A 13,131-nucleotide genomic window follows, 5' to 3' on the forward strand; every position below is an offset into this window, starting at 1 on the left:
CTTGTCATAGGTTTTATAAAATTTTAACAATAAATGCGATAGTTATAAACAAATTAGAAATGAGCACTTTTCTTGTTTTTTTATGTAATAACTTTTTTGTTTATTAACCGATTTTAATTTAACAAGTCTCATTTTGTAGATAATTTTACTCCCTACAAGCTGTCTGAGAGTCACTTTTCGCTAAAATTGATGGTTTTCCCTGCAAAGTGAAAAAACTGTTTTCCTTACTTATTTGTTTAAATAGAAAAGTTAGCTAACTAAAGTTTTTAACTCACGAGAAGAGAGATGTCTTGTATTATGTTCCTTTATTTACATTTTACAATAATCTCGCGGATAGGACTCTTTTCGAGTAAAAATTGAATTTGCTTGGTCTAATGGGATTGAGTTCAAAATGGTGGTGGCAATAAAAAAAGTGTAACACAACGAACTAACCATTTCAACCACTACATATTTTGTATATTTGACTTTTCTTCCTTTTTGTACAATTGCTAATAATTCTATTTTTAACATGTCGTTAACCACAATCACTGCACCAGGTTCGACGTCAAATCGAAACATTTTTCAAATACACTACTATTTGAACAGTGTAGTTTGGTTAAAATTACATGACTATAAATTTTTAAAAAATTCGGAACTACCCCATTATCCCTATTTCAACATCTCATTCGACTGACTGATGCAGGCTCCCTCCCCCAAAGGTTATACTTATCTCTGACGGGGTCGCAGCGTATTAATCCACCCCTTAGCCTGCCCCCCCTCTCGCCCCGAACGGATCCCGCATTTCTATTATGGTAATTATCGCGGGACGTAAAAGCTTTACATGGCTTTTTACCACGTATGAGGGCTGTAACCCGCAAACTGCCGCATTTGCAATTCCCTTATTTTAATAGGGACCCTCCAGGTCGTTGCCGTCGGTGTGATATTTCGACAAAAAGCTTTTTTGTTCGAAAGGACCGTCCTTCCATTACTGGCCGCGCTTACATTTTTTTTTAACCGCTGGGGATCAGTGTTTTTAAACCGGTTGTGCCAGTACGTTAAGGCGAAAAAGAAAAAAACGCGATTTTCCGACCTTTTTTAGGGACACCTTTATAATAAATCTGGTTTAACCTTTTCAGCTTGAATATTTTTTGAATTAGGGTTCGCGATAATCCACCCAAGAAGATAAATGTCACAAAAATGTATTAGACGTTTTTTTTTACTGGGAAAAACTCACTTGGTCAGGTGCTATGCTATTTCTTCATTGTTTTTGTGCCTTCTATCTAAACTTCTCATTTATTCATCTTTATTAAGTACTTTTTCAGCTTTTCTCCTTCCGACCCACATTTCATTGTTTTTTATCACTTACTTCCCCCACATTTTCGTTAAATTTTTCATAGATGAGTCCGTCGTTGTTACATCCTGTGCGGACCAACACAAATGTATCTTAAGCTGCATCCTTTAAGTTAAATTAAATTGGACATAAATTAAAAAAGTTACGTCTTTATGTCTTGTAGTTGTTGTCTCATTCTATTATAATTTACTGTAATATAAACAAATCCAACAAAAACCTTTGTATCTTAAAACTCCAAAGCGAGTCCTCGTTCGATTCCGTGGTTGATAATATTCACTGAAATTTCACGAAGGAGCCCCAGCTGTACCAACCGACGTTCATACACCACTATATCAGAATGAGGCGAAATGAAATTAGACGTCTAAAATTTACTGGTGCCGTGCGACGTCGCTTAACCGCGAGAATTTGCCGCTCGTTCAGATAAACTGCTTGTACCATTTACGAGACATATTGGGCGTCCTCCCTTATTACTGTTTTGTCCGTTAAAATGCTTGTCTTAGGAAACTGCGCTAATGCCGGGATATTCATTAGAATTACTCTAGAAAATCCGTCAGTGAGAATTAAGCCTGAAAGTTTACGCCCATAAACCAGGCATTTCGTACTCTTTGTAATTATTCGCTTAAGACCAACCTCCGTACTTTTTTATTTACTGGCCTTATTGTACAACGTGTCCCAAAAGTATCGAAACGGCACAATAACTTTCGAAAAATGCATTTTGAGGAAAAATGATTCAGACAAAAGATTTAGGATTTTTCCCTGGCTATTCAATGGTGACCCTAGATTTGACCTTGACCTTCAAGGTTATTTCAAGGTCAAGTAAATTTTTTCAAATGGGATGCCCTACTTTTGACTCCGGAAATGAAAAGTGCGGAAAATTTTATGTTCAGATATGTCCTTGACCATTTTCCAAAATGGCGGATCCAAATTTGGTATAGGGAGGTTTTTGGGGTCGCTGACTACGAATCTGAAATCTGTTTTTGAGGAATTTTAGTCCAAGATGACGGATCCGATTTCAAAAATCAACCGATTTTTGCCAAAATTGATATAGTGTGGATTTTGAAGGTGAAGGTCACGGTCAAATCAAGGGTCACCGTCAGATAGCCAGAGAAAAATCCTACAACGTTAGTTATGGTCATTTTTTTGCAACCCGTTGTTTTCAAGACAGCGCGCCAAACCATGCGTGACCTTGATTTGACCTTTAATGACCATCAGAGGTCAAATTCTGAAAATGGTCAAGGACATATCTGTACGTAGAATTTTCCGCTCTTTTCATTTCCGGTGTCAAAAGTAGGGCATCCCATTTGAAAAAATTAACTTGACCTTGAAATAACCTTGAGGGTCATGATCAAGGTGAAATTTAGGGTCACCATTGAATAGCCAGGGAAAAATCCTAAACCATTTGTCTGGATCATTTTTCCTCAAAATGCATTTTTCGAAAGTTATTGTGCTGTTTCCATAATTTTGGGACACCCTGTACATATAAATACTATTGGGGATTTTTTTAGAGCAAAAACTAGAATTAAGTAGGTAGAATTTTTTATTAATTACGATATTTGATAATTCTGCATCCCTGGTTACAGAATTACAAAGGGCCAAAGTCGACGTTCGATCGCCTTTCTAACGGGAACTCATCTAAACCTGGAATGTCGCGGTCCTCCGCAGGTGATTTTCTCCTCCGGCAAACGACATTGTGTGGCGTGACTCTTCGATTCGACTCTTCCGAGGCTCTACAATCGGTTGTCAGAGCGGTTTTCGATTTTCGACGTTTGGTTTTCCATTATTTTTCAATACGTTCCTTCGTGCCAGGAACATTTTCTATTTTGTTTAGCAAAAATTTCACCTTATATTATAGTCTTTAATTGCAACCAATTTTAAAAGATTTTCAACCCAAAAAAATGTTTTACTCCTTCCAAATTAATGTTACCTTTTGCATTATTATGAAGGTACTTAAATTGTATACATGTAAAAATATTTTTTCTTTTCGCTATGAAAAACTCTCATAGAAATTTCTTCTGTATTTTCCGATAAGGCCTTCCATCGATTTGCAACGGAGGCGCCCGTCGCTGAAGTCATTTTCCAGCGTTAACATTTGAAGAATGCCGGGTAAGTCGTCGGAAAATCGCCGACAATATTGGAATCCCTTAACTGCGACTAGAGATCAGAATTTGTCAGACTCCCGAAAGTTTTAATACTCGATTTATTTATGCGCGTAATGATTCCTGGCAGTCCAGACGGGCATTCCGGGCGCGACAGACTCGAAAACTTTGGAATACCGGCGTTCCTCCATTAAAATGGGGATTCGTAAGTGACGCGCGTCCGCTCTAAGACGTTCTAACTTTATTAGGGAGAGCAGGCTTTGAGGGATGCAATGCGATCATCGAATTACGTTCGAGTTAATTTGACGAGAGAGATTGATGCGATTGCGAGAATTCTGACACGTAAATACTTCAATTACGCCCCCTCGCGCTAATTTTTGAAGTAGGCGTTCCGTCAACAGTTGAAAACAAGAACAAAGTGCGAGAAAAATATAGGTAGTGTCGTATTCCATAATATTCCTTTGGGATTTCGTATAATTGGGCCCCACGTTGGGCGCCATGTCGTCTTTTACTGTCATTATTACGAGAATGAGGATAACCCGCATTTTTACAGAACTTGTCGTGTATTGTTTGCGGTACTGGGACTTTGGTCTCCTGCTTGCAAAGGAGCAAAGGGGCAAGCGCAATGTTCAGGCGTATCCCTCATCACGCCGACCTAAAATATCCTAAAAGGATACTTTGGGAAAAGATATCACAACTTTAAGGACTGATGGAACATTCAAAAAAATTTTTTTTTCCTTATAGACCATGGCCTTTAAAAGAAGACTATAGTATAGACCCATGGTCCATAGGAAAAAATATTCTTATTTGTTATGTTCTGTCTGTGAAGATATTTAACTTTATAATGTTCTATGGTCTATGAGTTGTCCATGAGGAATTTGTGTTTTTGCTTTAGTTTGTTTTAATAAAGAATAATAAAAAATTCTTTTAAGTACCTATACTTTGTGGATTCAAAATAAAGAAGAAAATTTATCACTGTCAATCCCCGAATTTATGGCGCCTTTTCCAAAACATCCTGTATATCGATTGGTAAATAAAAATTATATTCGATGCAAACAAAATATACGAGGTTTATTAAAACTAAAAAAATAAAAGCAATGTTGCCATAATCCTTTCTTATTACATTTATTACCTTCTGAACAGAAATCTCTTTTTTATTTTTGGGGTCTTCCTGTATCGCCGCCATATTTACCGCCCCAACTAGGGATAAATTTCGCGATTCCTGTTCTGTGCTTCGGTTTGCATGAAATTGTTTTTCTGCGCGCTCAGCATTGGAAGTGGCGGTTCCTCTTTCTTATACTAATGGCCTCCCAATTATTTCCCGGCATCTCATCCGAACCGCGCGCCCTTTTCAATTTCGATAAAATCTGAGGAACGCCGCCGACGAGTGGGCTTCCCAAAAATAATGATTATTTATTCGAGGGGAAGGTAAAATAAGGACGAGCGAGATTCCACGCTGGATAGCCCACGTAAACTAATTGACCGTCTCCTCGTATCGAATTATGAAGAGGGAAATTCTAAATCGGGCACGCTGTAATAAATATAATGATGAGTGTACGCGCCACTGTAGAAGTATCTTCTCGTTTAATTCACAGGAAAAAAAAATGTTACATTAGGTCTTGGTGGGAAGAATTAAAATTAAAAAAACAACTGTACCCTTGTCCTGTTCTGTGAGCCACAGTGTATATGAAGCATTTTACTGCTGTTTTCGTTAATCAAAACAAATATAAGCTTTTTTCATGAAAAAAGAAAAGACTAGAGTAAGTTCTTCATTGTTTTTTGTTTGAATTTATACCAAAACGCCTTGCAAGTTTTTGCGTATAAAGTAAGTAGTTTAAAACTGATATATTTGTATTCAGAACGTGTGCTGTTTGTTTTCATAAACAAAACAAACTACCTACTTAGTTTATATTCAATTGTAAGTACCTAACAGGGAACATTAAAGGGAACGTGTTTTACTTTTAAAAGTCGTAAATAATATTCGCAGGACGAGCGGCCCCCGCTGCGTATTCTTATCTACAATTTTTCAAACTTAAGGGATTAGGCGTCCGTTTGGTTTCAGGTAAATTTACGAGGCAGTTTCATTTTCCTCGGTACGTTTTCTTACACGCAACTATGACAGGTCTTGCGATATATGGCGATCCCTTTAAGTGGATGCAACCGTCTCATATTTCTCCCGGTGCAAATTATGTGACAAACGTGATGCTTCCGTGAGGAGTACAAGTATCTTCGTGTAACCACAAAATAAACACGTGTAGCAAAAGTGTTCATTTCATTTTTGTTCATTTTCTACCCTTGTTGGAAAATTTGATAAATTTACCAACTCTGTCCCACGAGGCCATTGTAATAGAGTAATTAAATCGCTTTTAATGTTTGCAGGTACCTTTTTTTTTAAATTTGACTTTCTAAAATGCTTTTGAAGAACTTCTGTTTTTAGTGTGAGAAAAACACTCAATTAAATAAAAATAAATAAATTCTAAAATACGTTTGTATACTTCAAAATACAGAAACAAATTATTTAATTGAAATTCAATTTACATTTTCTTGATTGAAACGAAATATTCGGAAATAGAAATGTGTCGGTGAATTCTTTTTGCTTCCATTATTTGGTAAATCTAGTTCGTAAATTGTGCAGGACCGGGTTTAGGGGAGGCTACGTGAGCTACAGCCCCGGACCTGGCAAAATGAAGCCAAAAAGTGTTTAGGTTTTCAAATTCTATATCTAAGTCGCTGATGGCGTGACCTTTTTTAGGTTAATCCAGCCCTGAGGTCCTAAAGTCTTACTTTTTCTTAACCTTACATCATGTACGATATTGAACATAATTTTGTCCCGTTTAATCTTCCTTGACCCCCTTTTAGTCCCTTGTACAGGATCAGGACCTCTGTCTGTATACAATATACGCAACATGTATAAACTAATACAAGAAAGCAGCTCCATGCGGTGGTTTACGGTACTAACTCTGCCTGCCACTCGCGTGCCCAATAAATGGCCCTAACATACCCTTTATCTCATGTTTCAGTGAAGCAGATATGCTAATTATACACTAATGGAAAAAATTAAGGGATAAAAAAAAAATTAAATTTTCGGCGATTTTTCAAATGGCTGTATCTTTGATAAAAATTGTCGTATTGGAGTAAAAAAAAAGCAATTTGAAGCTTGAAGCTTCTAATTTTTGGATCTTGCAAAAAAAAATTTCAAGTAACACGTATAATCTTAACGAATATCACGAAAAAATATTTTTCGAAATTCTTTTCGATCTTATTTTTGGTGTACGGACTTGAAAAAAATTTTTCCAACTTAACCACCTTATGGATTAAATAGGTTATTCGTTTAGCTTCAATTTATTTTTTTTTTTGGTCTCGATACGACCATTTCTCGCTGAGCTATCGGACTTTGAATGAAAATGGATCATTTTCTCTTTGCTCATCGATATCTCGGAAACCAATGGTTGCACAGAAAATCGACGGTGGGTTTCAGAAACTTGAATGAATTATCTACAAGGTCCTAGAAAAAAAAAATTTTTATCCTTAACATGACTGAAAAATCGTAAAAAATAGGACTTTTAGGGGTCTTCTCGGTTAGAAGCATTAACTTTTTTAAATTTAGTTAAAATTCGGTCAGCATAATCACGAAATGAAGTAGAGGAATCGTGTCGAAAATGCTTGGGGATTACTGAGATAAATTTTCTGGAGTGACTCCAACGAAAAAATTTTTCAAAAAATTTTCAATTTTTTTTTTTTTTTTTCATAATTTCAAACGCTTTCTGCAATAAGAATGTAAAAAAAAAATCAAGAAAAAAATGTTTTTCATTTTTTTACAGATTATGAGCATTTAAAGGCAAAAAAACGTGATCCTTTAATTTTTTTAAAAATTCAATCGAATGAAACAAAAAAACGGCTTGATGGATCGAATTGAAACTCTGTAGGGCTTTTAGGGGTACAATCACCTGTAAAAGGCACACTTAACATTAGTCATTTTCCCAATATTCTCAATGTGGCACGTGATTTTCTAGAAGACCCCTAAAAGTCCTATTTTTTACGATTTTTCACTCATGTAAGGATAAACAAAAAATTTTTCTAAAAAACCGTGCCAGGACCTTGTAGATAATTCATTCAAGTTTCTGAAACCCACCGTCGATTTTCTGTGCAACCATTGGTTTCTGAGATATCGATGAACAAAGAGAAAATTATCCATTTTCATTCAAAGTCCGATAATTCAGGGAGAAATGGTCGTATCGAGACCAAAAAAAAAAAGAAATGGAATAGAATGAACAACCTATCTAATCCATAAGGTGGTTAAGTTGGAAAAAATTTTTCCAAGTCCGTACACCAAAAATAAGATCGAAAAAAATTTCGAAAAATTTTTTTTCATGATATTAAGATTGCGCGATACGTGTTATTTGAAAATTTTTTTTTTGCAAGATTCAAAAATTAGAAACTTCAAGCTTCAAATTGCTTTTTTTTTTACTCCAATACGACCATTTTTATCAAAGATACAGCCATTTGAAAAATCGCCGAAAATTTTTATCCCTTAATTTTTTCCATTAGTGTATAAAAAATACTAATAATCTCTTTGTGCTTATGGCATATCATCTAACCATTTTCCCGATACTATCAGAGATACGTCTATGAAACTTTAAGTTAGTTATTCAAAAAAATATTGGATGTCCCTTAAAAAAAAACATATTTGGTATTTAAAAAGTTTCCCTCAGCTTTATTCTTACAAATAGAATGTCTAATGCATTCAAGAAAGACGTTTTAATACGGCTCGTAGTAATATAACAACGCGCGTGCGGCCAACGTAATAATTAGTTCGGTGAATACGTGACGCTGTAATTGGTACCACCCGATCCTGATGGATACGTACGGAGTAACGTGTTAATCTTTCACCTTGTTTACCACATTACGGCGCTAACTAGCAGTTCGGCACCGCCGCTTGTAATTTCCTACGATTGATTGCAGGCGCGAAGAAAAAAAAACGTTTGCAGCTCATTTCGTTTCATTAAAACGTAACGGGACCCCGATAACGCTCTTTATACTACAAAGCGATTAGGTTTTAATTCGGTAATTTATTTGCCGGGGTCAGACTCGTGCGGGGTAGGCGAGGCGCGAAAAATGGGGTAGGTACAGGGTGTAACTTCCCTTCCCTTCGAATTTCAAATACTTTCTTATATGGGGAGTTTTGGAAAAAGATGTCATAAAAGCAGGGGATGGTGGAACATAAAAAAAATAAGTCATTTCCTAAGGGCCAATGGCCTATCGTCTGATTTTGAAAGATGGAGTGACAAATACGGTTTTTTAAATCAAATTTTTGCCATTCCTTTTCCAAAAAACAATGTAACGAGTTGAAATTTGGTACAGGTGCGTTTTCAAAGGAAGTTAAATGCGACAGCTATCTGCTAGAGGTCGCAAGCTACGATCTTACGTATTGACATTATATGACAGCTTTTTTGAGGTTAAGTAACATAAAATTTCATTTTACATTTTCGTTAAAATTGCTGAAAACACACAGAATTTGAGAAAAACGCTATCGACTGTCCCAAAGTCAATTGACTCCTACTTTGTAATATACAGGGTATTCGAAATAGAATGAGTCATACTTTAAGGATGGTCTCTTTGGATCAAAACACGCCGATTTAAATTAAGTTTGTAAGTGTCCAATTAAATGGCCCTTTAAATCGCAATTTTGGTCATTCCGACTGAATTTTTGATATAAATTAATTAGAGGTATATAATAACAATAAATGACAGTAATTTTTATTTCAACCCCCGACCAGGGGCGAAAAAAGATAAAATAAAGCGGCTTTTCAAGTTAACTCAAAAGAGGTAAGAGCTAGAAAAAAAATCTTGTAAATGTTGTAGAGCATAAAATTCTACATAAAAATGGTCTACTGACTCTTTCTTGTACTATTAAAATTAACAGAGTTAGGGAGGCTAGAAGTTAAGGGATGGTTTCAGAAATTTAAAAAAGCACAAGCAGAAAAATGAATGAATTTTATAATTTTTTTTTCAATCTACCCTAAAATATATAAACTATCTTTTGAGAGAAATAGATATAATTTTTAATTTTTAACAAAAAAGTTATAAAAAATTTTATTTTTTAATCATTAATGTATATGTTTTAACACTTAAACAATATTTTTCTATGCCATTCCATTGATTATTTAAGAAATTTTGTTTTACGACACAATACAAAAAAAATCACGTTCGCTTTGTGAAATTGTTATGACTTTTTTATTAAAAATTAAAAAAATATCTATTTCACTGAAAATATAGTTTACATTTTTTAGAGTAGATTGAAAAAAAAAATTATAAAATTCATTGATTTTTCTGTTTGTTAAGATTTTTTTAAATTTCTGAAATCATCCCTTAACTTCTAGTCTCCCGTGTTAATTTTAATAGTACAAGAAAAATTTAATGGATAATTTTTATGTAGAATTTTATGTTCTACAACTTTTATAAGAATTTTTTTTTCTAGCTCTTACCCTTTTCGAGTTATCTTGGAAAACCGCTTTATTTGTATCTTTTTTTCACCCCTGTTCGGGGGTTGAACAAAAAATTACTATCACTTATTGTTATTATATACCAGTATTTTTTCCCTCGACAAAATGGTAAACGTAAAAAAAGATGAGGGTATACAATGTCCTGAAGATGGTACAAAACAACACCGAAACGTTGACAAAAAATTAAAAATTGTGTTTTTAAAATGTAATTAATCTTAATCTTACTAAAGCTTACGTTGATTACTAACCATAATCGTCACTAAAAAATTTAAAAAATTGGGTAGTTTCCGCAAAATATACAGGATGTCCCAGAATATGTGGGCAATCTCTCGGATTTATACAGGGGACGTTAAAATAACATGACAAGTCCATATAAAAATTTACGCAGGCCCCTAAAGACGCCCTTGAAAGTAGATTATTTTTTAATAACTATCAAAATCCTTTGTGTAATTTAATTATTTTTTAATACGATGAACAAGAGATAAGACTCCTTAAAAATTGACCCACAAAACAATTTACCTTATTAGGTTTGTCAGGGACGAACTAGCTATAGCACAATACTGTCAATTTTTTACACTGTTTACGATAAATGTATAAAAATAATATTTTTAAATAGCTTGAACCTTAAACTAAAAAAGCACGCTTGGTTGATATCGAAAATGAACTGTTTTCGATAAAAAACTATTTTTGTTTAAAATATAATTTTTAGATAGAAATAAATCGATGAAATTTGCATACTTTCTATCTAAAAAAATGCCACATATATTTATATTTGTTTTTCCTAAGAATAATTAAATTACACAAAATATTTTAAAACTTATTTAAAAAAAAATCGATTTTCAGGGGCGTAGTAATTTGTCATGTTATTTTAACGTCCCCTATATAAATCCGAGAGATTGCCCACGTATTCTGGGACACCCTGTATATTATTTAATATTTTTTGTACGATTTGTTTGCGTACGTTTGCGCGCGAAACAGATATTGCACATCATATACACTTCGGTTGCTTTTGCGTTTACATATGTTTAATGATAATTTTTTTTACAGAGACATCGACGTGGACGCCTCGCGTCTGGCCTCTCTCATTTGGCTAGCGCCGAGAGTAGAACGCTGGGTCATCGGCAACCTTCGACACATCGCCGTGCCGGTGTTGGAGAAACACATCACGGAGGCCTTCAACTATGCCATCGGAAAAACGGACTGCGTATCACTACTTATTAACTACTGATAATTTGAAAGATATTCTAATATTATATATTTTGTTGAAAAATACAAGTGTTTGATAAATAAATGTTATTTGTTGCGAAAGGTCTCTTACGTAATGCCCTTTAAAAAGTCTGAGGTAAAAGAACACTCAAAATTAACACTTTTTAAATGTGGGAACCTTTAACGGTTAACACAGAACATTTGGCAACGTAGGCTTTACAGATTATTTGAACTACTACCGTGACGGTAGTAGTTCAAAGGATCAGTAGGTCACTGCTATTATTATAACCTCTAAAATAGTTGAGGGAAAATAACAGGTAATAAGCAAAACTGCAAAAGTATATTATTGGTTATTGAAAAATACGAATCACATAATTTTAACATATTCAGACTTTGATAGATGAAAAGTTGGAAACGAGCCCATTACAGTTTGTGTAAGCAGCAGTAGACATTATTAAAGAAAAGCTCGGAATAAAAATTTACGCGCACTCACAATTGACAACTGGGCTATGCATTGTTACCAAATCTCATAATTTAAAGAAAATATTATTCACCCGCTGTGAGGTACTCTTTGGGATAATCCATCTGATATCGTGTTCTTGCAACAGAATCGTTTCCTCCGGACAGAAAGTAGGCTCTAATCATATCAGCTTTTTCTTGATGCATTTTCATATAAAAAATAAAACAATACGATGTGCCGTCACTAAACACTGAAATAAATACCTTTATAAGGTTATACACATACACCACGCAAAAGGTATTATACGAACAGTTTTTCAAAAAACGATATAATCGAATGTGAGAGACGATATATTTTAGCAATCCCGTTCCGCCGAATTAACGTGACAGTTTGTTTTTAACACGCGTTTACTCGTCATATCAGAACACCTGCAACATCGGCATGTTAAAAGAGCAGCGGAGGCTATCCTCCGTTGACCCCACCTTCGTAAGCGTATTTCTTACATACGCGTCACCCGTAGTAGTAACAGTAAACTAGGGCAGTGTTACAGATCATTGACATTGACGTTCAAAAGTAAAATATGCGATGCTTAAAAAATAGTAACAAATAAATCTTACATTAGTAAAAACGATTAAAAAAAATGTTTACATATCGATCAGATTAGTATTTTCATTTATTTTTTATTTTCTTTTAAACAGCAAAAATTATTATTTTAAAACAAATTAGCTTTATGTACAATTAGTAACGTATCTACTACATACTATTTATTTGTTAATACGTTATAAATCATGTAAAAATTAAAAAAAATTAAAAAAAAATTTTTAGTTTGGCGTTTTGTCCACATTGACAAAAAATATGATGAATAAAATAACACGTCGTTGTCATAGAAAAGCAATCTGTTTTCATTAAAATATATTTCATTAGTTTCGCTATGTAGCAGCCAATTAAAAAAAAATATTTACAGTTACTAACGTATCTACATACCAATATTGGTTAATACGTAATAAATCATGTAAATCTTTAATAGATTTTTGTTACAAGTTCGACTCTTCTCCCACAATGAAACCAAAAAAAAAAAAAAATGTGGATGACTAAAATAACAAGTCCATAAATTATACAATAACAATCTGATTTGCTAAAGAAAATTCAAAATATTTGGAATTATTCAATTTTACTGGGTAAAAACATATTTATAGGTTAGGGTGGCCCAAAAAATAACGAATATTTTTTTCGTGTCTTGTGAAAATATGTTAGTTTATCATGTTTTAAGAGTCCCCTCAAAAAATCAGCTCAAACAAAATTTTTTTAGAGGTCACTCAAGATTTTTTAAAATTTCCAAAATCGTCAAAAATTGAACTTTTTTCTTTTTTAATTTTTTTCTCGTTATTTTATCATTTTCTGGGTTAAAAAAATCTCTATTCTGAAAATTTCAAATCGATATTTTTTTTTGGGCTGATTTTTTGAAGGGGCTCTTAAAACATAATAAACTAACATATTTTCACAAGAGACACGAAAAAAATATTCTTTTTATTTTGG

At 33.9% G+C, this 13,131-nt stretch overlaps 2 protein-coding genes across 6 annotated transcripts in view; one reads left to right on the forward strand and one right to left on the reverse strand.

The window, feature by feature from the left end:
- The window catches only part of LOC108903462, a 105,567-nt gene extending 94,330 nt beyond the window's left edge, over window positions 1–11,237 (forward strand). For all 4 annotated transcript variants that reach the window (XM_018705659.2, XM_018705657.1, XM_018705658.1 and 1 more), the window contains one exon: window positions 10,977–11,237. In XM_018705659.2, coding sequence (XP_018561175.1) covers window positions 10,977–11,157 — 181 coding nt within the window. In that variant the 3' untranslated portion in view covers window positions 11,158–11,237. The remainder of the gene's footprint in view (window positions 1–10,976) is intronic.
- The window catches only part of LOC108903459, a 141,684-nt gene that overhangs the window by 68,515 nt on the left and 60,038 nt on the right, over window positions 1–13,131 (reverse strand). The window lies entirely within an intron of this gene.

Source organism: Anoplophora glabripennis, unplaced genomic scaffold, assembly GCF_000390285.2.
Source record: "Anoplophora glabripennis isolate ALB-LARVAE unplaced genomic scaffold, Agla_2.0 scaffold82, whole genome shotgun sequence".
In the NCBI taxonomy this organism is placed as follows: Eukaryota; Metazoa; Arthropoda; class Insecta; order Coleoptera; family Cerambycidae; genus Anoplophora; species Anoplophora glabripennis.